The sequence below is a fragment of the Stegostoma tigrinum genome, chromosome 2 (genome assembly GCF_030684315.1).
Source record: "Stegostoma tigrinum isolate sSteTig4 chromosome 2, sSteTig4.hap1, whole genome shotgun sequence".
Lineage (NCBI taxonomy): Eukaryota > Metazoa > Chordata > Chondrichthyes > Orectolobiformes > Stegostomatidae > Stegostoma > Stegostoma tigrinum.
In genome coordinates, this window is record NC_081355.1 from 146910573 (window position 1) to 146936020 (window position 25448).

The 25448-nt window shown below is 40.7% G+C and overlaps 1 protein-coding gene across 1 annotated transcript in view; it reads left to right on the forward strand.

The window, feature by feature from the left end:
* Positions 1-25448, forward strand: part of rheb (Ras homolog, mTORC1 binding) — a 123999-nt gene that overhangs the window by 50901 nt on the left and 47650 nt on the right. Inside the window, exon 2 of the mRNA XM_048563508.1 lies at positions 4021-4092. Within this exon, the coding sequence (XP_048419465.1) occupies positions 4021-4092 (72 nt within the window). The remainder of the gene's footprint in view (positions 1-4020; positions 4093-25448) is intronic.

Here is a 25448-nt window from a genome sequence, read left to right on the forward strand (position 1 = left end):
GTGCTGTGTGTATGGAATGGTCTGCCGGAGAAAGTGGTTGAGGCAGGTACAAAAGCAACATATAAAAATTTATCCTCCATATAAAAATTATTTGGATAGGTACATGGTTGGGAAGGATTTAGAGGGATATGGTTCAAATGCAGGCAATGAGAGCTAGTTGAGTGGGCAGCATGGACCAGTTTGGGTTTCCATGCAGCATTATCCTACGATATCAACGGAGTTGAGGTGGTGTGAATCGAGAGCATCAAGATCCTAGGAGTGACAAAAAGCAACAGTCTGTCCTGGACCTCCCACATAAATGCGATGGTCAAAAAGGCACAACAATGTCTCCTCTTCCTTAGGCAGCTTAGGAAATTTGGCATGCCCATAAGGACCCTCGACAGCTTTTACAGATGTGCTGTAGAAAGCACCATAAAAAATTACAGTCAGTTATGTGCACGGTCCACACCATCGCTGAAGCCAGCCTCCCATCTATGGACTCCATTTATATTTCTCATTGCTGCGGAAAGGCTGCCAACATCATCAAAGATCCCTGAGACCCCAGTAACGCTCTGTTCTAACTTTGTCCGTAAGACAGAAGATGCACGCACCAACAAGCTCAAGAACACCTTCCCTGCTCTGATTAGACTGCTGAATGGACCTCTAACATCAATTAATGTTGATCTTGCTAATGTTGACCTTGCTTTGTGCACCTCCTGTATAGCTGTAACCTTGTAAGTGTCACTGTATCTAAGCGCCATATGATCTGTACATCCTTGTTTGCTATGATCAGCCTGTACTGCTTGCAAAACAACTTTTCACCGTACTTAGGTACATATGATGACGTTAAATCCAATCAAATGAAAATTTGGATGGAAATTTTTATTCAGCTATGACAATTTTTTAATGATTGTTATGTAAGAAAATGCTTTTGTATCTAAAGATTTGGCTGTGTAAAATTATTGTACGGATTTATTGCATAATAAGCAATTTCTACCGTAGCAGCAGAGTTGATCAGGCATCAGACTTATAAATGCATATCTGTACACTTTCATTTCAAACCTAAAGAGCACAATGTTAGTAACATAACGCTTATTCCTCTAGTTAAAAACAGCCTTTGCATGATCAGCAAATTGTCAAATCAGATGCTTCAACAGTTTTGCTAAAAACAGCCTTCACTAAATTGACAGTTGTGTTTTGTTTGTAATTTTCTCCCCTTATTCTACCTTTTTGCCATGTAATTAGATATGTAGTTTAAATAACAAACAAAACTCACTCACACGTATTATGGAAAGGCACTGCCACACACGCACACCACACATGCATGAGACGAAGATTAATAAAATCATCACCTGACTACTTAAACCATAAAAGCAAACCTGGAATAGTTTGCTGGCATTTGCTATCTGAACACATTTTGTAAGTAATCAAAATGCATGTCTTGTATGGGCAAGAGCCTGCTGATTCAAGCAAGGCTTTTCTCTTTCTTGTCCTTGCAAAAGTACATCAAGTCTGTGTTAGTGTACATCAGATCATACCACAAAGGATATGAAGATTACGGCAGTAGATTGCTTTTTGGATGTGAATACAGATTGGATAGAATCTTGGACTTCTGACGCAGATAGAGGCTGTTTGTGCCCCTTATGTCAGCACTGGTCCTCTAAACGAATAATTTACTTACTCCCATTGTTCCATCTGTTCTTCATGACCCTACACATTTTTCCTTTTCAAATAACTGCAATTTCCTTTAAAATGCTTCCGTTGACCTTGCCTCTACCACACTCCCAGGCGGTGCATTTCAGACCTTGGAAACTCACTGTGGGAAAAGTTCTTCATATTGTTTTGGCTTCTTTTGTCAATTTCTTTTAAATCTGTTATTCTGGATCTCTTACAGAGATATAGCTTAATTTTCACACAAGATCTGACAATTACTTTTGATTAACCTGCTCATATATATTATGACACATCTCTGAAGCAGATGGGACTTGAACCTGGACTTTCTGACACTAAGACTGTGCCACAAAAGCCCTCCACATGTTATAACACACCCTGTGATCAGTTTAGCAGTCCATGCATATTGTACAAGTAAATGGTTATTTGTCCAATAGGATTTCAAGCTAGTATTATGGCTAATTGCCATACTACATTCAGTTGGTTTTCATTTGTTTGCATTATGGATCTAAATGACAGTTTTTAAATAAAACTAAATAGCAAAAATGAAATGGATTGTGCCGGGGCGAAGGTCATTTTTTTTTCCTGTGGCTTCCAGTCCAACATAGGTGAGAGATGAGGGTTACATTTACTTGCTGCCTGTACAAGTTCAAAGCTAATTTTATTTTCAATAAGCATGAAACAGTGGCTCAAAGTTACTATAAATTTATGTCACCTCCTCCCCATTATAGTGGACATGTCACTGGACTAGTAATCCAGGAACCTAGGCTAGTGTTCTGGGGGTCTGGTTTCAAAACTCACCGTGACAGGTAGTGAAACTTGAATTCACTAAGAAAAAAAATTCTGGCGCCAGAAGCTGGCGTAAAGACGACAACTGTTGATTGTCAAACTTATTTTCTTTAGAGGAAGACGTCTGCCGTTCTTACCTGGCCTCCAGATTTGCAGAAATGTAGTTGATACTTAACTGCCTGGGCAGTTAGGGATAGGCAATAAATGTTGGCCTTGCCTGCAGTGCCCACATTCCATGAACTAATTTTAAAAGAAATTCTAGTCACACTTGAGGCTCAATAAATTAATTGTGCAGGAGATGGAAAAATATAAGATTAGTGACCGTAGATTCCTTGAAGATGAGTAGTGGAATATTTTTCTTTAATTGAAATCTGCAATTCATATTCATTTTTCAATTGCCATATTAAATAATCAGTGCTGTTTTTAATGTTTTGAAGTATGTGTTCCCTTCACTGAACTTGGACATAAATGTGATGTTACTGCAGTTTTCTCAAAATAAGTTAGGTAGAGCAACTACGGATTGTATGATGTCATTTTGTAAGACTAAACATTCTTCCATAACCAATATTTATTGCACAAATCATTGACTTGTTGTCCCAAGTGATGATACAGTATAAAGATTATTTTAATTGCTTCCTGTGCATTGATCCAGTTTGTTTAATCGTAGAATATTTGTTCACTGTTTGGTCCTGAGTTGCAAATGGGAGCTTCAGATCTCAACCAGTTTAATTAGGAATCTTTCAACAGAGTCAGGATGTCTCCTCAAAATGTCAGGAGGTAGGACTAAAAGCAGTCAAGAACTGGAACTTGATCAGTGTCACTTAGTGGCAGACTATTTTTTTAAAATTACATTATTTTAACCTATTTATTTCTCTTCCAAATTCATTTCATGTGATATTAGCTTTGCTGACAAAGTCAATATTTGTTACTGATTTCTCATATCCCTCTAAGATGGTGGATACTTTTTTGAACAGCTGTTCTTGTGTTGCAGGTATACTACAGTGATGTTACTCCTGTATAATTTGATTGTGGTGGTACTGGCTAGGAAATTTCAAAGGGCAGTTGATGGTCAACCATGTAACTGTAGTTCTGGTGCCACTTTAGGTCAAACCAAATGAAAGTATTTGAGGGGAAGATGAGATTAGCTTCTTATTGCAAAAATATTCATTAAATTTAAAGGCCTCCAATCCCCCATCTAGTGGGATTTGAACTTCTGTTTCTGGACCAAAAAGTTTATGAATTACTGATTTGGTAACATTATCATATGTTATCTTTCAATTGACTATCAAATGTAAACTTTTAGAAATGGTATTAGAAGTTAAGTACAAGATTAAAAACATGGCATAACTTGCATTTAGTAACATAATGTCAGAAAGTTGTGTGTAAATTTGTGTCAAATGCTGGAGTAATCTAACAATACGAATAACAAAATTTGGATTATATCTGATGTAATATGCGAGCAGAAGACTTAGACTGCTAAGTAACTAATAGGAAGTAAGGTAATTGGATAAATATTTCATCATTTCAGACCATTTTTCAGGAAATAAGACTTGATATTCACATTTATCTGTTTCTGTTTAGGAAAATCGTCACTGACTATTCAGTTTGTTGAAGGGCAGTTTGTGGACTCCTATGACCCCACAATAGAAAACAGTAAGTAATCAGTTTTCTAATTTTCTCTGAAAATTTCACATTATGCTCAACTCATTAAATTTCAGAACTCTGTTCTTTGTAAACAGATAAAAACTAATGCACCCAGTTTTCCCTCTTGTATCTGTTCTAATCTTCCTCGTAGTATTGTCTATTGTCACCTTGCGTAAGTGGGAACGCTTCTGTTTGAGCAAGTGTGGGTAAATACAGCTGAACAATATGCTGTTATACCTTGTACTTTGCACCTTGTATGCTTCAGCTATTGATACGACCTTCCAAAGTAATACTTTAAAGCACATCTTAATTTTAAAACTTAACTTCATAACCACTGTAATGGTTGGATATGTTGAATTTGAGGCAAGGGTTATTTTTAGACTTCAAATCCTCCAAGAGATTGAGAATGTCAAACTGAGATCTTGTCAACATTTTAAATATTCTGGCAGTTTTTCACCACGTTTTAAGGTTTAATTCAAAGCTAACAGTGTGGAGCTGGAGGAACACAGCAGGCTAGGCAGCATCAGAGGAGCAGGAAAGCCGATGTTTTGGGTCAGGACCCTTCAGAAATTCAGAACGTACTGTCTCTGGACTCTTGTTTTATTTTTGAAGGCTTCTCATATTCAAGCCGCCCCTTTACTTGTGAACATCTGCCCTCAGTCAACTTTTGAAAGTTCTTGCTTAATACGATCAAAATTAGCCTTCCTCCAATTTCGAACTTTTGAGGTCCAGGGACGTTGTTTGGGTGGAACTGAGAAATAAAGGGATGATCACCACCTTGTTGGGATTGTACTGTAGACCCCCCCAATAGTCAGCATGAAATTGAGAAACAAATTTGTAATGAGATCTCAGCTATCTGTAAGTATAAGAGGGTGATAATAACAGAGGATTTTAACTTTGCTAACACAGACTGGGAGTGCCATACTGTTAAGGGCTTTGATGGAGGGGAATGTAAGCGCGTGCAAGAAAATTTTCTGACTCAGTATGTGGATATGCCTACTTAAAAATGGAGCAAAACCTGATGTACTTTTGGGAAATAAGGCAGGGTGACTGATATGTCAGTGGGGGAACACTTTGGGGCCAGCAACCATACTTGTATTTAGTTTTAAAATAGTGATGGAAAAGGATCTATCAGATCTCAAAGTTAAAGTTCGAAATTGGAGGAAGGCTAATTTTGATGGTATTAAGCAAGAACTTTCAAATGCAGATGTTCACAGGTAAAGAGATGGCTAGAATACGAGAGCCCAGAGACAATATGTTCCTGTTAGGGTGAAGGGCAAGGCTGGTAGATGTAGTGAATGCTGGATGACTAGAGAAATTGAGGTTTTGGTCAATGAGAAGGAAGCTTATGTCAGGTATAGACAGCAGGGATTGAGTGAATCCCTGGAAGTATAAAAGCAGTAGGTATACACTAGGGAGAAACCAGGAGGGCAAAAAGGGGCCATGAGGTATCTTTGGCAAATAGGGTTGAGGAGAATCCAAGGCGATTCTATTGAATATGTTAAATACAAAAGAGTAACAAGGGAGAGAATAGGGCCCCTTAAAGATCAGCGAGGCCACCTATATATGGAATCGCAGGAGATGGGGGATACTAAACCAGTATTTTGTGTCAGTATTTATTGTGGAGAAGGGTATGGAAGATGGAGAACATGGGAAAATAAATAGTGACATCTCAGAAAAAATGTCCATATTACAGTGGAAGGGATTCTGGACATCGTAAAACATATAAAGGTAGATAAGTCCCTGGAACCTGATCAGGTGTAGCCTTGAACTCTGTGGGAAGCTAGGGAAGTGATTGTTGGGCTCTTTGCTGAGATATTTGTATCATCGATAGCCACAGGTGAGGTACTTGGCGACTGGAGGTTGGCTGCCATGGTGTCACTATTTAAGGAAGATGGTTAGGAAAAGGCAGGGAATTACAGACCATTTGAGCCTGATGTCACTAGTGGGCAGGTTGTTGGAGGGGAATCTGAGGGGCAGGATTTACATGCGTTTGGAAAGGCAAGGACTAATTAGGGACAGTCAACATGCCGTTGTGCTTGTGAAATCATGTCTCACTAACTTGAGTTTATTTTGAAGAAACAAAGAGGATTGAGGGCAGAGCAGTGGATGAGATCTGTATGGAACAAAAATAAGTTGCTGGTAAAACTCAAGTCTGGCAGCATCTGTGAAGGAAAAAACAGTTAACGTTTTGGGTCAGGTGACCCTTTCTCAAAACAGAGGAAGGGTCGCTGGACCCGAAATGATAACTTTTTTCCTTCACAGATGCTGCCAGACTTGTTGAGCTTTTCCAGCAACTTTGTTTTTGCTGATTTACAGCATCTGCAGTTCTTCTGTTGATCTGTGTGGATTTCAGTAAGGTATTCAACAAGGGTCTGTGTGGTAGACTGGTTAGCAAGGTTAGATCATGTGGAATACAAGGAGAACTAGCCATTTGGATACAAAACTGGTTTGAAGGTGGAGGGGTTGCTGTTCAGACTAGAGGTCCGTGACCACCAGTGTGGCACAAAGATCAGTGCTGGGCCCACTGCTTTTTGCCATTTATATAAATGGTTTGGATGTGAACATAAGTAATATGGTTAGTAAGTTTGCAGATGGCACCAAAATTGGAAGTGGTGGACAGAGAAGAAGATTAGAGTACAGCGGGACCTTGATAAGATGGGCCACTGGGCCAAGGAGTGGCTGATGGAGTTGAATTTTGGTAAATGTGAGGTGCTGCATTTTGGAAAGGCAAATCAGGACAGGATTCACACACTCAGTAGTAAGGTCCTGGAGAGTGTTGCTGAACAAAATAACCTTGGAGTGCAGGTACATAGTTCCTTGAAAGTGGAGTCCCAGTTTGACAGGACAGTGAAGAAGGCATTTGGTATGCTTGCCTTTCTTGGTCAGTGCATTGAGTAAATGAGTTGAGAGGTAATGTTCCAACTGTACAAGACATTGGTTAGGCCACTTCTGGAATACTGCTTGCAGTTCTGGTCTCCCTGCTCTTGGAATGATGTTGTGAAACTTGTAAGGGTTCAGAAAAGATTTACAAAGGATGTTGCCAGGGTTTGGAGGATTTGAGCTAACTGGAGAGGCTGAGTAGGCTAGGACTATTTTCCTTATAGTGTCGGAGGCCGAGAGTGACCTTCTAACGTTCATAAAATCATGAGAGGCATGGATAGCGTGAATAGCCAAGGTCTTTTCCCTGGGGTGGCTGAGTTCCAAACTAAAGGGCACAGGTTTAAGGTGAGTGTATGTGGGGGGGGGGGGGGGGGAGAGGAGAAGAAGGAAGGAAGGTTTAAAAGGTTCCCAAGGGGCAACATTTTCATGCAGGGGGTGGTTTTGAATTGAAATGATTGTGAATGATCAGCCATGATCATAATGAATGGTGGTGCTGGCTCGAAGGGCTGAATGGCCTACTCCAGCACCTATTGACTATTGAATCATTTGGTTCCTGGTTGAGACCCAGCTCCTTCCCAATTCCTTCAGTAAGTAGTTAAAAGGGGAGGTGAGAAGAGAATTACAACAGGCGGGGAGAGAGAAGGGAGAAAGAAAAAGGAATCAGAACTGGTGAGTGGATTGAAGCTCTGAATGGAGTGACTTATTCTGCTACCATCTTGCCAGATGGTGCATGTATGGAATGAACTGCCAGAGGATGTGGTGGAGGCTGGTACAATTACATTTAAAAGACATCTGGATGGGTACATAAAAAGGAAGGGTTTAGAGAGATATAAGCCAAATGCTAGTAATTGGGACTATATTAATTTAGGATATCTGGTTGGCTTGAAGGAGTTGGACCTAAAGGTTGCTTCCATGCTGTAGAGCTCTATGACGGTAGGTAAAATGAGTGGGGAATCATTTGATGCTTTAGGATAATTCCAAAAGTTAACCTTGTAGAGCTTTTTGGAACTGAGCGATGTGAATTCATAGTTGAGTTGGCTGTGGACGGGAATGGAGAGATTATGATGAACGACAGCACAGCATTTTTATTCCAGTACTGCATAATGTTCCTAGAATTATTTGGAATGCAAGTTGAACTGATGAACACCTCGGAAATTGTGTAACAGTGCTTAAACAAAATCCTGTGTGATTGGAAATGTTACAGTTATAGTCAGTGACACTTGTACTTCTGTGGTTCTATGAAGAATTACATTTCATAAAATCTTGCTAATTTTTAGTTTTCTGTTCAGTTGATGTATTTGAGTGAGGAGGAAGCTGCGACTGCCATTTTGTTTCACCCACCGAGTTTAATTGAATGAACAAAATATAAAATCTGTTGATTTATAACTCATAAAGAGAAATCTCAATTTAGCAGTCCCAAGACCGTCGGATGGATCAGTTTTTGTCCAGTGTGTGCAGGAGGGTTTCCTGACTCAGTATGTCGAAGGGCTGACAAGAGGGGAGGCCACACTGGATCTGGTACTTGGTAATGATCCAGGCCAGGTGTTTGATTTAATGGTAGGTGAGCACTTTGGAGAGAGTGACCATAATTCGGCTATGTTTACTTCAGCAATGGAAAGGGATAGGAACATGCCACAGGGCAAGAGTTATAGATGGGGGAAGGGTAATTATAATGCGATTAGGCAAGACTTAGGAGGCATAGAATGGGTTAGCAAAATGCAGGGGATGGGGACAATCAATGTGGAGCTGTTTTAAGGAACAGATATTGCGTGTCCTTGATAGGTATGTCCCTGTCAGGCAGGGAGGAAGTGATAAGGTAAGGGAACCGTGGTTTATTAAAGAAATAGTATCTCTTGTTAAGCGGGAGAGGAAGGGTTATGTGACGATGAGATGAGATGAGATGCTTCAGATGAGGCGATGGAGAGTTACAGATTAGCTAGGAAGGATTTAAAGAGAGAGTTAAGAAGAGCAAGGAGGGGACGTGAGCAGACATGAGCAGGTAGAATAAAGGAGAACCCTAAAGCTTTCTTATAGTTATGTGAGGAACAAGAGGATGACTAGGGTAGGAATAGTGCCAGTCAAAGACAGAAGTGGGAAGTTGTGTGTGGACCCTGTGGAGATTGGAGAGGTGCTAAACGATTATTTCTCAACTGTTTTCACTGAGGAACAGGAGAATATTGTAGAGGAGATGACTGAGTTACGGGCTACGAGAATCGAAAGGATTTAGGTTAGTAAGGAGGAGGTGTTATCAATTCTAGAAGGTGTGAAGGTAGGTAAATACCTTGAGCCAGATGGGATTTATCCGAGGATTGTCTGGGAAGCTAGGGAGGAGGTGGCAGAGCCTTGTGCCTTGATCTTTTTGAGCCTTCATTGTCTACAGACTTAGTACCAGAGGACTGGAGGATTGCAAATGTTGTGCCCTTGCTCAAGAAGGGCAGTAAGGATGACCCAGGTACTCATAGACCTGTGAGCCTTACATCTGTTGTAAGAAAAGTTTTGGAAAGGATTACAAGATTTATAACCATCTAGCAAGCAACAATTTGATTGGAGATATTCAGCATGGATTCGTCAAGAACAGGTCGTGTCTCTCAAACGGCATTGACTTTTTTGAGGTGACCAAGCATGTGGATGAGGGAAGGGCAGTTGACTTGGTGTACATGGCCGTCAGTAAAGCCTTTGATAAGGTTCCACGTGGTAGGCTATTGGAGAAAATACAGAGGCACGGGATTGAGGGAGATTTAGCAGTTTGGATTAGAAACTGGCTTTCTGTAAGAAGGCAACGAGTGGTGGTTGATGGAAAATATTCAGCCTGGAGTGAGGTCACTAGTGGTGTGCGTCAAGGATCTGTTTTGAGACCACTGCTGTTTGTCATTTTTTATAAATGACTTGGATGCAGGCATAGGTGGATGGGTTAGTAAGTTTGCAGATGACACTAAAGTCGGTGGAGTGGTGGACAGTGTGGAAGAATGTTGCAGATTGCAGGGAGACTTGGATAAACTGCAGAATTGGGCCAAAAGGTGGCAAATGGAGTTTAATATGGATAAATGTGAGGTGATTCAAATGTGAGGAATAATAGGAAGGCAGAATACTGGGTGGTAAGATTCTTGGTAGTATGCATGTGCAGAGGGATCTTTGTGTCCATGTACATAGATCCCTGAAAGTTGCCACCCAGGTTGATAGTGCTGTTAAGAAGGCTTACAGTGTGTTAGGTTTTATTGGTAGAAGGATTGAGTTCCGGAGCCGTGATGTCATGCTGCAACTGTAGAAAACACTAGTGCATCCTCGGTTGGAATATTGCATGCAGTTATGGTCGCCCCATTACAGGAAGGATGTGGAAGCATTGGAAAAGGTACAGAGGAGATTTACCAGGATGTTGCCTGGTCTGGAGTGCAGGCTCTATGAAGAAAGGCTGAGGGACTTGAGTCTGTTCTCATTGGAGAGAAGGAGGCTAAGAGGGGATTTAATAGAGACATAGATGATCAGAGGATTAGATAGGGTGGCCAGTGAGAGTCCTTTTCCGAGGATGATGACTTCAGCTTATACCAGGGGGCATAGCTACAAATTGAGGGGTGATAGATTGAAGACAGATGTCAGAGGCAGGTTCTTTACTCAGAGTGGTAAGGGCGTGGAACACCCTGCCTGCCAATGTAGCTAACCCAGCCACATTAGGGGCATTTAAACAGTACTTGGATAAGCAGATGGATAATGATGGGATAGTGTAGGGGGAGGGGTTAGATTAGTTCACAGGTCAGAACAACATTGAGGGCCGAATGGGCCTGTTCTGCGCTGTATTGTTCTGTGTTCTGTGTTCTGTGTTCTGTTCTATGTTCTAAGACTGATATGGACTGCCACATATTTAAAGTATATTGACTCTTTCTAGCTGATTATAGCAATTATGATGGCCTGCTTTTTTCCTTTCAGTCATTATATTAAAATCTTTTAATCTTCTCCCTGTTGTACCAGAAATGGTTGCACTTCAAAAAAAATTGATTAAACTTAATCTAGCGTTCTTTTTTCCGCTGTACAACAGTCGAGAACAAAACAGACAAAAATGATAGCAACTGCCTCTGTATAACAACAGTGTCCAGTCCTATTGCTGCTTCAGCAAAGACCTTCCCTCTATCATGAGGTCAAAAATGGGGATATTTGTTGATTGCACGTTGTTCAATACCATTCATGAAACTAATACTGAAACTCTCCATGCCCAAATTCAGCAAGGCCTGGGCCACATCTAGTCTTGGGCTAATAAATACCATGCAACATTCATATTACAAATGCCAAGCAATGGCCATCTCTCAACAAGAGAATTAAGAGCAACTGTTTGGGCATGAAAACTGAACGAGTTGCAGTGAACTGGGACACTAGGTTTGGGAATACCTCGACAGAGATTTGGTTGCAGATATTTAAGTGGATATTTAAGAATCATAATGCTCAAAAAGTACAGTGCTGTATTAAGAAAAATTCTAAAGGGAGGATCTATCATTTGTTTTCCGAAGTAAGTTAGGAGGGAAAAAGCACATAACACAAAGATGGGGGGGCGCAGCTCGGATTGTTTGACACAATATGAAGATTGGAAGTGAATGACTAAATGGTTAATCACAAGGGAAAAATTTAGTTAAGAATGTAAGAACTACAAAAATTTCTACAAGTATTTAGAAGGAAAAGTGTAAGTGAAGTGACTGTTAGTCCTCTGGGGAATGGGAGTACGAAGTTCAGAGTTAAGATGGCAATGGTGGAAAGAGGAAAAACTATATAGGATATGCAAATTGCAAGGAAAAGAGGGACTTGGTGAAATTATAATCGTTAGGGTAGTAGTTCTTATTAAACTGATAGAGCTGTGGTCTGATAAGTCTTCAGGTCCAAATAATCTTCATCCTGGGGTCTGAAAAGCTAGTAGATGTATTGATGTTAATGTGCCATAATTCCATTGATTATGGAAAGAACCAAATTTAAGCCCTCTATTTAAGAAGGGAGAGAACCGTCTGCCAGAAAACAGGAAGCAGTATACCTGATTGTCTGAAATCTGTAGTGTTAGAATAGCTATTGAAGAGATTTTGGCTGTGCACTTAGAAAACATTAAGGTAATTGGAAGAGTCCAGCACAGTTTTGTCTAAGGTGAATCATGTTTCATCAATTTATTACTGTTCTTTGAAAGTATATAGTTTGAAAATGTTGTGGATTGAAGGGGAGCATGTAGACTTTGGATGCAGAAGGCATTTGAAAAGGTGCCACATCAAAGATTATTGTGGATGATAAAAGTTAGTCTCCATAGGGTTAGCATATTGTCATGAATATAAGATTGGCTGGCAGAAAACTGAATATACATGAATGGGCCTTTGCATGGTTGGCAGGATGTTACTGCAAGGGGTCTGTGCAAAAACATGCCAGTTAAATTTGCAAGTGACTGTAAAGTAGTAAAGCATGTTGTGAAAAAGACATAAAGAAGTTGCAGGCTGATAGATAAGTTGAGTGGGCAAACATCAGGCACATGAATTATAATGTGGGAAAATGTGAAGTTGTTCACTTTAGCAGGAAGAATTACTTAAGTAATATTCTGGTATACTAATATTTAAGTGAAACGGCAACTGTGAAATTCTGAGGTCCAGAGAGATTTAAGTGTTCCAGTGTATAAGTCACAAGCAGATACAGTATTGTAACCAAGTTGGCAGTGGAGAATGGTGACTTTGTCACTTTTCACTGTACTAATGTATTCCAATACTTGAGTACACATGACGAAGAAATCTAATCCGAATCATGAAGATTAGTCTGATGCTATGTTTTATTTGCAAGGAATTGAACGTTAAAAGTAAGAATCTCAAGCAGCCTCAGTACTCAAAACCACCAACTGTCAGTTTCCAGATGCTATCCTACAACTCATCCGCTTCACTTTTGCCCATCAGTTCTTCATCCAGACACACGGAACATCCATGAGGACCAGATTTGCTTCCCAATATGCCAACATTTTGATGCACAGGTTCGAATAAGACTTCTTTGCTGCGCAGAACCTCTGTCCAGTGCTGCACTCCAGATACATTGACATTTTCTTCCTTTGGACTCTTCGCGAGGAATTACTGAAACAACTACATAGTGATATCAATAAGTTTCATCCCACCATCAGACTTACCATAGACTACTCTTTCGACTCAGTCTCCTTCTTGGACTGCATATCTCCATTAGGAGTGGACACCTCAATACCTCATTCTACTGCAAGCCTATGGATGAACTCAGGCTGGTGCATTTCTCTAGCTTCGACCCTAAACCTGTTAAAACAACCATCCCCAAAGGACAAGCCCAAGCCCCACCCCCACGGGCTCTGTTCACATGAGGAACAAGATGGACGCCTGAAGGTGCTGAAGGATGCTCTCATAGAAACAGGATACAGTGCTCAACTCATCAGACGCCAGTTCCAGCCTGCCATGGCAAAAAGCCATAAATGACCACCTAAGAAGACAGACATGGCATACATCTGATAGGGTATCCTTTGTCGTTCAGTTCTCCCCAGGAGTTGAGAAACTATGCCATGTTCTTTGCATCCTCCAACACATTGAGCACCTCAGCAAGACCTTCCCCACGCCTTCTCTTCTCGCCTTCAAACAATCACTAAACTTTAAACAGACCATTGTTCACAGCAACCTACCCAGCCTTCAGGACAGTATCGACCACAACACGATACAGCCCTGTCATTGGCAACCTCTGCAAGACATGTCAGATCTTCTGCATGGACTTTGCCATCTCACAAGGGAATACCACCCACCACGTGCACAGCAGATACTCGTGACTCGGCCAACATTGTCTATCAAATACGCTGCAGGCAAGGATGCTGCGAGGCATGGTATTGTGGTGAAACCATGCAGACCCTATGACAACGCAACAATTGCCAGACAGGGATGTTCCCTCCCAATGGAGAAACACTTCAGCGGTTAAGGACATTCTACCACGGATCTTTGGGCAAACATGCTCCAAGGCGGACTTTGGGATACACAACGATACAGTCACCGAATGGAGGCTGATAGAAAGGTTCACTACCAATGAGGACAGCCACAACTGGGATCAGGTGGCCTCACCAGTCTGTACGTGCACGCACAGAGTCACAGATCCACTGTCATGCCCCCTCAAGCAGTCACACTCGCACACTCTTGCATGCTTGCTCGCTGTCTATCACTTGCCCTCACGCACGCGCACGCACACTCTTTTTCTGTCTTCTGCCCACACAGATTCGCACGTGCGCACATTGAATCTATGGGGTGAATTAGTATTTGCAGGTACATTTTATTTTGTTCAAAAAGCACAATTTATAGATGCCAGTCAATGTGGCATTTTATGAATTCCTACTTTAGAAATAAAACCTGTCTGATTCCAAACCAACCCACAAAACAGATTCTAAACAAGGCTTCACACTGAACATGCATTTTCTGACCTGAAATGCCCACCTCTTCTTTACGCCGATAAGACCTTCAGTTTTTTCAGGGCAATGTCTTCAAAGGAATTTGGGGATTTACATATCAATTAATTAAAACCTTGTCTCTGATTAAATATTTAACATCTTAGATTTGTGTAATACATCCTCATCAGTGCTGTGACCCTTTGATCTTTTACTGTGTCTGATACTACCCCTCTCACTAATACCCGAAGAAGGAGCAAGGCTCTGCAAGCTTTGTGTTTTCAAATAAACCAGTTGGACTATAACCTGGTGTCATGTGATTTCTTCTGGCCTTATCCACCCCACTTCAACACTGGCACCTCCACAATCATTAAACTTCAGTGATGCAGGGCAGTCATGACATGCATTTTGAATACTGTTTGTGGTTTTGGTTTCCTATTTGAGGAAGGATGGAAATGCATTGGAGGTAGCTTAGAGGAAGTATACTAGATTATAGACAAGATGGATGTTCAGAGAATATTTCCTGTTGTGCATCAGTCCAGATCCATAGGGCTCTGTTTTAAAGTTAGAGGTTGCCCTTTTAGGATGGATGAAGAGCTGCCTGTGAGGCTGTGTCATTGAATATTTTTAAGGTTGTGGTAGATAATTGTTTGGCAGTGGATTCAAGGGCCCCTTGAACGCACCCTGCTACTTACATTCCAATCCACCCAAAATTAGCCTTCATTCCCTTTTTAAAAAGAACCAGTCCATCTCTCTTGAACATAATCTGTGACACTGCCTCCACTGCCTTTGGAGATGGAGAGCTCCAAAGTTTCGCAACCATCTGAGTGTCTGGGTGAAAAACAAGTGCTCTGTTTCAGCCTCTCGCAAAGAAACGTGCCTGATGACACAGTAAGTTTCAAACAAATCAGATCACTGAGATTTCAAAAGACTGGTGAAATATTCACAACTGATAAAGACACCAATTAAATAACTAATTTCTGGTTAAATCCTTTTCACGGGTTCTCTGAGGACCTTCAACCATATGTGCATTTCAACTTTCTTTTATACTGGATACTATCCTTTTTTAACTTTACACCTGTATACTTACGTGTAACATCAAGTCTTTTCTTTGTCAGGTGAGCAGATGAAAAGATTGCTCTATCGTCCACTGGAGAAAACTTTGTAATTAACTCTTAATTGATAGATTAAATGTTGGGTAACTCTGTATTAATTAGAGGGAAGTGTAGCCTCGTGCTAAAAGAGGATCTTTGCAGCCAGCTGAGGAAGATGGGGGATAAAGGGGAACTGATGAATTCCTCCAGACCTATCTGTGGCAGTTGTTTGATTCTAAACTTTGTAAGGATCAGAGCTTGCATTGTGCTTGCAAAATCCTTTTATTCTAATTTTTCCTGATGACAAAACTCTGATTGAACAGGCAGTTTTACAAGTGGGGTTAGGGGATTGAGCGCATGGAGCGCCTTTTCAAATTTAACATCAAAATAGAGAAATGCCAAAAGGGAGGATTTGGTTAAATGCAAAATCTTCAGTTGGTTGCAAGTTGTATGTCTAAGACTGGCACATTAGAAAGTGGTATTGCAGAAATTACATGATTTTGGCAGCCTGAATGAATAAAGCTACAAATAAAAATATAATACCATTTCTGCAATGGCACTTAGTCTAGCAACCATCTAGAAGAAAACTTAGTAACATGGGATGGAATGCCATCAACCAGTGCAATCTATCAGTTTGCTTTTTTGGAACTATCAGGCTTTGTTACGGTTCAGAATTAAGTATGTTTAAACTTAATGCAAATGTTCTATTAATATGTACCAAATGGATCCAAACGTTAGGTAATATTCTTCTGGATTATATCAAATTTCTGGCTCCTGTATATCCATTTGCTTGCCTTTCTTTCCTCTCTGCTTCAAAGTTAGCATATTACTTCTCTTTTTTAAATTGCTCGTGCCCAGTCTAAATTTAAATCTACCATGCTATTGGCAGTGTCTTCCTACTAATTGAACTGATATGTCTGGAGTTCAGTGTCACCCTGGCTTTTGTTCAGTAAATTTTAAAGTCTTTTGGCTTTCTGTGTTCTGCTTTAGATTTGCAAGCTGGATTTTGTTTTACCTAAAATTTTGCCAGCATGAAATCCATGATTGTTACTTTGTGATACAGCACAGAAGGTCATATGAGCTACTGGTCCTTAGAACTCCAGGGTTCCCCATTTTCACATATCTGGCTAATGTACGCATGATCCTATAAAGGAGTGTAATTATACACATCCAATGTGTAAACATTTCCTGTACTTAGGAACAGCTACTTTACATTGTTCTGCATATGTTCCCACTTGGGTACAAATAAGTAAAGTTCAAAATGCAAATGGAAAATAAAATAAAGGGCCAAAAGATAGAGAAAATACTAACACCTAACAGTAAAAAATATTCTCCAATTCATCTATAGCTGCGCTTTGAAAATCTCTGCTACCAAGGCTTTGACCCCCTCGCCTCCATCTTCAGTATAACTGTTAATTTACTAATTAATACCGCCCACTTTGGATTGAAATGCAGCCGTTGCACACATGCATCCTGGCCATTCCCCTGGTTTGACACTCAACTCAATTTCAAGGGCGGCACACTTAAAGAATATGGCCGACAACCACTTTAACCATTCATCCACTAACAGGTCTAACTGGACAGCCTAAAATAGTACTGGGTCCTTCTTTCATCTGCTAAAACTGCTCATTATTCGAGCATTGTCCTGGAATGCAGAGATAACCCTGGCTTCTTTTCTACTCTGCAAATGCCTTTCTTCTGAAATTCCCTTCCCTGTTTCCTTCGCAATTGCCACAGACAGTGTGCACGCAGCTCTGGATTTGTCACTAGGATTGAGGTAGTTTGTTTTATTGGCTCTGCCAAGTCGTTCCCGTCCACTAGCCCACTTGGCTAGATTTCCTTTAATGCTGTTCCTCGTCCTAGCCCTGCAATTGCATATTCCGCTACTTTTTGTATCTCCTCACTTGCCCACTCTGAGCTTATCTTGTGCCTGGGACCCACTATCTGATCCCATGATCCTATTTTGAGCAGTTCACTCCAACAGCGTACTGTTTGTGTGTCTCTCCTTTTTACACCTGTTGTCATTACCTTGCTCCTAAAATTTAAAAAGAACCCTTGACCCCTCAGTTCTTGCAAAATACTATCCCACCTTAAACTAAAATAGGTGGTATAGTGGACAGTGAGGAAGGTTTTCAGAAGCTGTAGCAAGATCTCGATCAGATGGAGAAGTGGGCCAAGAAGTGGCAAATGGAGTTTAGTTTAACTGTGAGGTGTTGCAACTCCAGGTAGGAATTTCATGGTGAATAGTAGGGCCTTAGAGTGTAATGGAACAGAGGTACCTTGACGTTCAGGTGCACGGATCTTTGAAAGTGGAGTCACAGGGTAGACAGGGCAATGAAGAAAGCTTATGTCACACTGGCCTTCATTAGTCAGGATATAGAGTTTTAAAGCTGGGAAGTTATGATGCAGTTGTATATATGATGTTGGTGGGGTTGCCCTTGGAATATTGCTATAGAGAGGATGTTATTAAACTGGAAAGAGTGCAGAAGTCTTCTTCCCAGGGTTGAGGAATTGAGGACTCTAGGGCATCAGTTTAATGTAAGATGGGAAAGAATACATGGGAACCTGAGGGACAACGTTTTTGCACAGTGAGTGGTACGCATATGGAATGAGCTTCCAGTAGAAGTAGTTGAGGCAGGTAGTTAACAACATTTAAAAGGCATTTGACAAAAATGTGGACAAGAAAGGTTTAAGAGGATGTGGGTCAGTGCAGGGAAATGGACTTAATGTGGCTGGGCATTTTGGTCGGCATGGACCAGTTTGGGCCCAAGGGCCCATCTCCATGCTGTAGACTTTGACTGTCTGTCTTTTTCTCTCAAACATCCATGAACAGGCCAGCTTGAATCACTGCAGTTGAGTTTCTATTCATGCCACAGTTTCAGAACAGCTCTTAAAGTGGTCACTGACAGTGTGCATGCAAGACTATATCTTCATCTTCATCTTCATCTTCATCTTCATCTTCATCTTCATCTTCATCTTCATCTTTTGAACCTGTCAGCAGTTTTGGATGTAGTTGACCACATCCTGTTCCTTCAGTGCCTCTCCACTGTTGTCTGTTTGGATGAAACTACATTTGAGGTTCTATTCCTGTCCAGTCATAGGTAAAAACTCACTTGGGGCTCTTCCTGCAGAAACTCTTGCTATTTCATGTGCTGTTACCTGTTGCCTCCAAGGAAGAATCATTCATGCTGTCCTATTTCTCAATAGTATTGTGCCCCATTGTTGACATCATTATAAAGCACGGTGTTAGTTTTAATATGTACGCCGATGACACCTAAGTTAACCTCGCATTGCTTTATTCTTTACTTTGCTAAATGGTCAGACTGCTTATCTGTGTGCAGAAGTTTTTTCCCCATCAAATCTCAGGTCATCTTCACTACCTCCAGATGTCCCCAGCAGAATAGATGCCAGTTTTCAACAAATTTGATTTTCTCCACATGATATCCAGTGCTTCTAGCGGTTTCTTGATACTACAAAGACAATAAGCTGTAGTAATATTCTGGCAATACTACCGAAGACCTGCGCTGCAGAACTTATTCCAATACAGCTACAACACTAGCATCTGCTCAACCATGTGGAAAATTGCCCTGGCATGTCCTGTCCACAAGTGCAACAGATACAACCAGGTCTATTGACCCCACATGAGTCTGTTTCCGTAAACTGCAACATCCACTTCCCTATCTCCAGATTGCAAGATTTTGTGATGGCAGAGCCGATTTTATGGAAAGGGTGATAAATACCTTTTCTGTTTTCAGCACTAAATAAATTCTTAGCCTCATAGCTTGCTTTGGATTTAAACATGTTTAATGACATAGATTAATTAGTACTTGTCATGCCACCTATCTTCAGTAATTGGGAAAAATTAATCTTTCCAATTTAAAAAGAGGGAGGCTTTTCCTTCCAGAAGTCAGTGATTACCCTGAGATAACATAACTGGCAAATCTCAAATAATTCCCACTTGACTAAGTTTTAATAAAGATGGAAGGCTTTTCCATTCAGGGAATATTGGGGCCCTGCCTTTCAGCTATGTTCTATTCACTTGTCTTTGCTAGCTGGGACCAAAGTCCAGACAACAGTCTGGAGTAGGTAAGAATTGTGGCTGATTTTACTCTCCAAGCTAGGTAAAATGGGACTAGTTACAGACCCCTGCTGTTATCCAAATGGATCAGATAACTTAGACTAACGGCTAAACATTTAGGTTGGTACCATGGGACAGATGAAATAATTAAGTAACAGGTAGATGGGAGAAAGTCTGAATTTAATCAGTGTTACACAGGTAGTTCTAAATCATGTACTCTTAGGAAAAGTCAACTGTGTATATGTAGCACAGAAAGAAGCATTCACTCTTCTGCAACTCTAAATATTCACTGAACCTGGCTTCCTTTTTAATTGTACATTTCAAATACCAAAATTTCCATTTCTCTAATGGTTTCCAACAAAGTATCTCATGTTTAAAATCTTTGAGAAGATTTATAGCTCAGGTCGTGGACGAGGTTGTAAACTTGCTTGCCGAGCTGGTGTATTTTGCTGCAGATGCTTCGTCATCCTGCTGGACAACATGGTCTGTGCACCTCTGGTGAAGCATTGGTGTTCTGTCCCATTTATTATTTATATGCCTCAGTTTCCTGTGGTGGCATTACTTCTGGTTCTGTTTTTCAGTAGTTTGTAAATTGGATCCAGTTCAATGTGTTTGTTGATGGAGTTCCAGTTGGAATGCATGCCTCTGTTTGGCTTGTGTTATTATGGATATGTTGTCCCAGTTGAATTTGTCTTCCTTTGTCCGTGTGTATTGAGACCAGTGAGAATTAGTCATGTTTATTGGTGGCTGATTGTTGTTCATATATCCTTATTGTTAGTTTTCTTCCAGTTTGGCCTATTATAATGTTTCTCACATCCCTCGCATGGCATATTGTGTATTATGTTAGTTTTATTGTAGTGAGTACGGGATCCTTTACGTTTGTCAGTAGCTGTCACAGGTTCTTGGTTTGTGGGCCACCCTGAAACCCAGGGGTCTGCGTAGTCTTGTGGTCATCTCTGTTATGTCCCTGATGCACAGTAAGGTGACTTGTGTGTTTGGCCGTGTTCTGGTCTGTCACAGAGGTAATGGCAGATTGTGCTTTTAACATATCCATTCCTTTTTAAAAATCTCTGTATAATTGTTCCTGTTCTGCTTCGTGCAATTCCGGGTTGCTGAAGTGTGTGATGCCCCATTTGAATAATAGAACATAGAATGTCCTGATGCATCTCCATTTATGGGTGTTGGGGTGGTTGCTGGAATAATCAAGTACCTGGTCCGTATGTGTGATCTTTCTGTACGTGCTAGTCTGGAGTTCTCTGTTGTTCTTACTTTCTACCATTATGTCTAGGAAAGTAATTGTTCTCTTTTTTTGTGAATTTTATTCCAGTGAGGATGATTCTGTGTCTGTGCATTTCTTGTAGTCTTTGATAATCACAAAGGTGTCATCTACAAAGCAGACTGAGTTTGGGGAGCGCTGTTCTTTCTGACTTATGCATTACCGCTTCTGCAATCAGTCCTGATATTGGGAATTCCATTGGTGTTCCGTTCATTTGTTTGAATATGCAGTCGTTGAAGGTGAAGTGGGTTGTGAGGCACAGATCCAGCAGTTTCAGGGTGCTGTCCTTGTTGATGCTGTTGGTGTTGTGGGGTGCCTACCTCCCTGATTCATCCAGTAGTGTGGCAATTGTCTTTGTCTGGATCGATATTTATGGATGTAAATAGTGCTGTTATGTTGAAGGATATCTTTATCTCGACCTCTTCTATTCTGGCGTTCTCGATGTTGAGGAATTCTTGGGAGGAGTGAATGGTGTGGGTATTGTTGTCAACCAGGTATGTCAGTTTCCTTTGTAGTTCTTTGACTAGTCTGGACATTGGTGTGCCTGGTAATGAGACACTGGGTCTGAGGGGAACCCCTGGCTATGTACCTTGGGGAGTCCATAGAAGTCCATGAGACAATAGTGCAAACACAGCAGAAAAGATAAGTGGAGCACATTCAACATGAGAAAAAAGCCCTGGAAATATTCAAAGACAAACATGGCAATGGTACTGAGATAGTAGGAACTGCAGATGCTGGGGAATCTGAGATAACAAAGTGTAGAGCTGGATGAACACACCAGGCCAAGCAGCATCAGAGGAGCAGGAAGACTGACGTTTCGGGTCTGGACCCTCCTTCAGAAATTTCTGAAGGAGGGTCCAGACCCGAAACGTCAGTCTTCCTGCTCCTCTGCTGCTTGGCCTGCTGTGTTCATCCAGCTCTATACCTTATTATCGCAATGTTACTGGTGGATGAACGACACATGATAGTAATCCTTTTATAGGAAGGATGTGGAAGCTTTGGAGAGGGTGCAGAGGTGATCTACCAGGATGCTGCCTGGACCGGAGGGCAGGTCTTATGAGATAAGGTTGAGGAAGCTACGGCTATTTTCATTGGAGTGAAGAAGGATGAGAGGTGACTTGATAGAGGTGAACAAGATGAGGCATAGATGGGGTGGATAGCCAGAGACATTTTCCCAGGGCGGAAGTGACTATTATGAGGGGGCATAATTTTTAAGATGATTTGGGGATGTCAGAGGTAGGTTCTTCACGCAGAGAACATAGAACATAGAACAGTACAGCACAGAACAGGCCCTTCAGCCCACAATGTTGTGCCGACCATTGATCCTCATGTATGCACCCTCAAATTTCTGTGACCATATACATGTCCAGCAGTCCAGAGAGTGGTGGGCGTATGGAATGCGTTGCCGGCAGTGGTAGTGGAGTCAGATACTTTAGAGACTTTTAAGCAACTCTTCGATAGGCACATGGAGGATCGTAAAATGTAGGGTTTGCAGGGTATTTTGATCTTAGTAGGATAATAGGATGGCTCAACATCGTGGACCGTAGGGCCTGTACTGTATTGTATTGTAGTGTTCTGTGTTTAACAGAGCCCAGTATATCGAGAAAGCTAACACACTAGCAGATACACCTACCAACAGATTGCAATAGACCTAACACCAGTTAGAGAACTTCATCAAAACAACCCTGAAATAATTAAACAACTCCGGAGATATCAGAAGGACACAAACCAAAAAATGAAGCCAGAGGGTTCTAACATACCTGCTTCAATGGATTCCCCAAAGTATACAAGCCAGGGGGTCCCCCTCAGACCTATTGTCTCACCACCAAGCATACCAACATAGACTAGCCAAAGAACTACGCCAGAAATGGAAATACTTATAGGCTAATAAATAACAAGCGGGACAGAACATCACTTCACCACAGCTGCATTGAAGATGTTACCTAGCAGAGTAAGAAAACTCCTGCAGTCAAGCACGCCGGCTTGGCAAGCAAGTCTACAACTTCCATATCTTTATATACCCATGATAGGGCATTGAATTCCCCAAAGTTTATTTCAGGTGCACTGACCTCCATTTACATTTATTTGAATGTAAGCCAAGTTTAAGCATTGGTCAGTAGTGATTGTGAAGTTGATATATTAATGCACCGTATTGCCATCGACAGAAATTCCATAATCCTGCCGAAAGTTGCATCCAAACTAAAATGCAGTAAAGTCCAAACTATTGTGCATAGTGAAAATTGCATCTTACAACTGGCTTCAATGGAAATTAAATAGTGGTAATGAGTAATAATGTTGCTGTAGAACAGTAAAAATTGGCTCTGCCATCACAAGTTATCTGTTGCAATCTTGAGAAAGGAGCGATGAATTGTGTGAACATGCAATATAGGTGAGAATCAAGATAGCAGTTAGGAAGTGGCAGTTCTGTGATCAAGTTAGTAAACTGATAGATGATGCAAAAAGCAGACCCTTGCGAATGACGACCTTTGCTAGTAGAAGTCTAGACTGGAAAAAAATGTTGGTGAGCAAGGGATACACTGAGAGGAGGAAGCCTTGAACTGAAGAATGCTCAAGGTTGTTTTTAAACTTGAGAGTCTAAATTTATGCATTTCTGAAGGACTTTCTTGTCCAAGATTATTTCAGGAGGCACAGTTACAGCATCATTGCCAGTTTGTCTTGATTGTCCTTAAGAGTAACGGACTAAGTAGCTTAAAATCAAATGATGTTGTAAAAATCAAAAACACAGTCCCTGTATTCTCTGATGGGGTGAGGTTTGCCTCGTAAAGCAGTATTCTGATGCAGATTTCTTTCCTTGATGAATTTTTACAGCTGAAGACTTTCAAAAGAGAATTGGATATGTACTTGTAAAGGGCAGAAAAAACTCCTCCGAAGTAACAGCACAGTGGACAGAATGGCGTCATTCTATGATGAAAGACAGTTGCCACAAACAAGGCAGAGCTGAGTCCCTTATGACCACAATTTTCACCCTTCCAGATAGAGTGAATGTGACTGTCTCAGATTGAGCTGCTGTCAGATATGGACTCATCCAATCAAAATAAAAGTTCAGTAAATGCAACATTGCCACATTATGTTCATTCATTACATAGTGTTTTGTAGAATTAGAAAATGCAAGCTGTGATAATAGAGACAATGACAGGGGGCAGATTTAAAGCAATTATCAAAAGCAGCAATGGAAACGCAATAAACTTCCATGCAGCGTCTTTTAAGATCTGTAATGCCCTTACAAAGAATGTAGTGGCGACACATCCAATATCCATTCCAGACATTCAGAAGGAAATCAAACAATTATCTGAAAAGGAAGAATATACAGAATGAGGAAGAGAAAGTAGAGAGTAATGAAATTGCTCATTTGGAAAGCCAGTGCCAACATAATAGACCAAGTGGCCACCTCCTGTCATATAATAATTCTGTGAATAAGGATGAATCGGTCTGCAATAAAATTGGCCTTGATATGTGCTTCTTGCATAACCTGAGAATCTGCAAAATTTGTTGCAACAAACAGTCTTGTATAAACTTGCCTGTATTAAAGTACTGTTCAATTTGTCAGGATCCCAGCAGCACACTTCAAGTAAAAAGCTATTGTTAAACATTTAATGCTATTGTTGATAATATTTTGAGAATGGAAGTTTTTTGTCACAGATGCTAATTTTGAGAGGGTAACTTCAATCTTCTCCTTTTGATGAGTCAGCCATTCAGATTTGTGTTCTTTCATCTGTATGCCAGTAGTTTGTGAGAACAGCTAGTGCCACCAATTCACAATAGCAGCACATCTCCTTGATTATGGATGATTTAGGGCTGTTTTTTACATTGATGAGAAAGCAGAGCAATGTAGCTATACAGTATTTAACATTTTTATATTGTAGCCATAGATAACTGAAGTCCATTCTGAATTTATACCTCCTTTCCTATAACAATTTTTTTCCAAATTACTGCAAGAGATTGCAAGAGATTTTAGAATGTGTTGAACATTTTAAAGGAAGCATTCCATTAGGTTTTTGTGAGTTAATCATTAAATAGTGTTGCAAAATCACCACTAATATTCACATTTCAGATAGCTAAAACATGACTCTCGTGATTTAGAATTAATACTTGTGATTCTGGTTGAAATATGTTCTTTACCTGGGTTTTTTTTGTAGATGAGCTCTGTGTACCTATACATAATGTCACTTAGGGGGGGAAAAAAACATGATTTTCTGAATCTTAAACCCTTCAGTCATGGAAAGGTTAATTCTGCAGCAGATTCCAAAGTATAGTGAATGTGACGTAGACACGTGAGCTAAAAATTGCTGATTGCTGAGTGGGAACTGAGGTGCTATTTTTAGCACTTGACAGGTTGCAGAATCAACTGGTGTACTAATCTGTGCTATCTTTGTCTGTGGATCAGTTGCTGATGCTGTTGCAATTGTGATGAAGTTGGAAAAGCAATTTCACACTTGAGCACTTCCCTTCCCTGTAGTTCTTCATATTTGTGAAGTATTTACCAAAAATGTTTATACATTGTTGCTTCCTGACACAGGATGTTCTTATGTTTTGTCTATTTCGTGTAGTGGGAAAAATTTGCTACTCGCCAAGAAACACTTGGGGTTGAGAACAACATTGCACGAGGGAGTATATTTGCCATCATCCTATGGA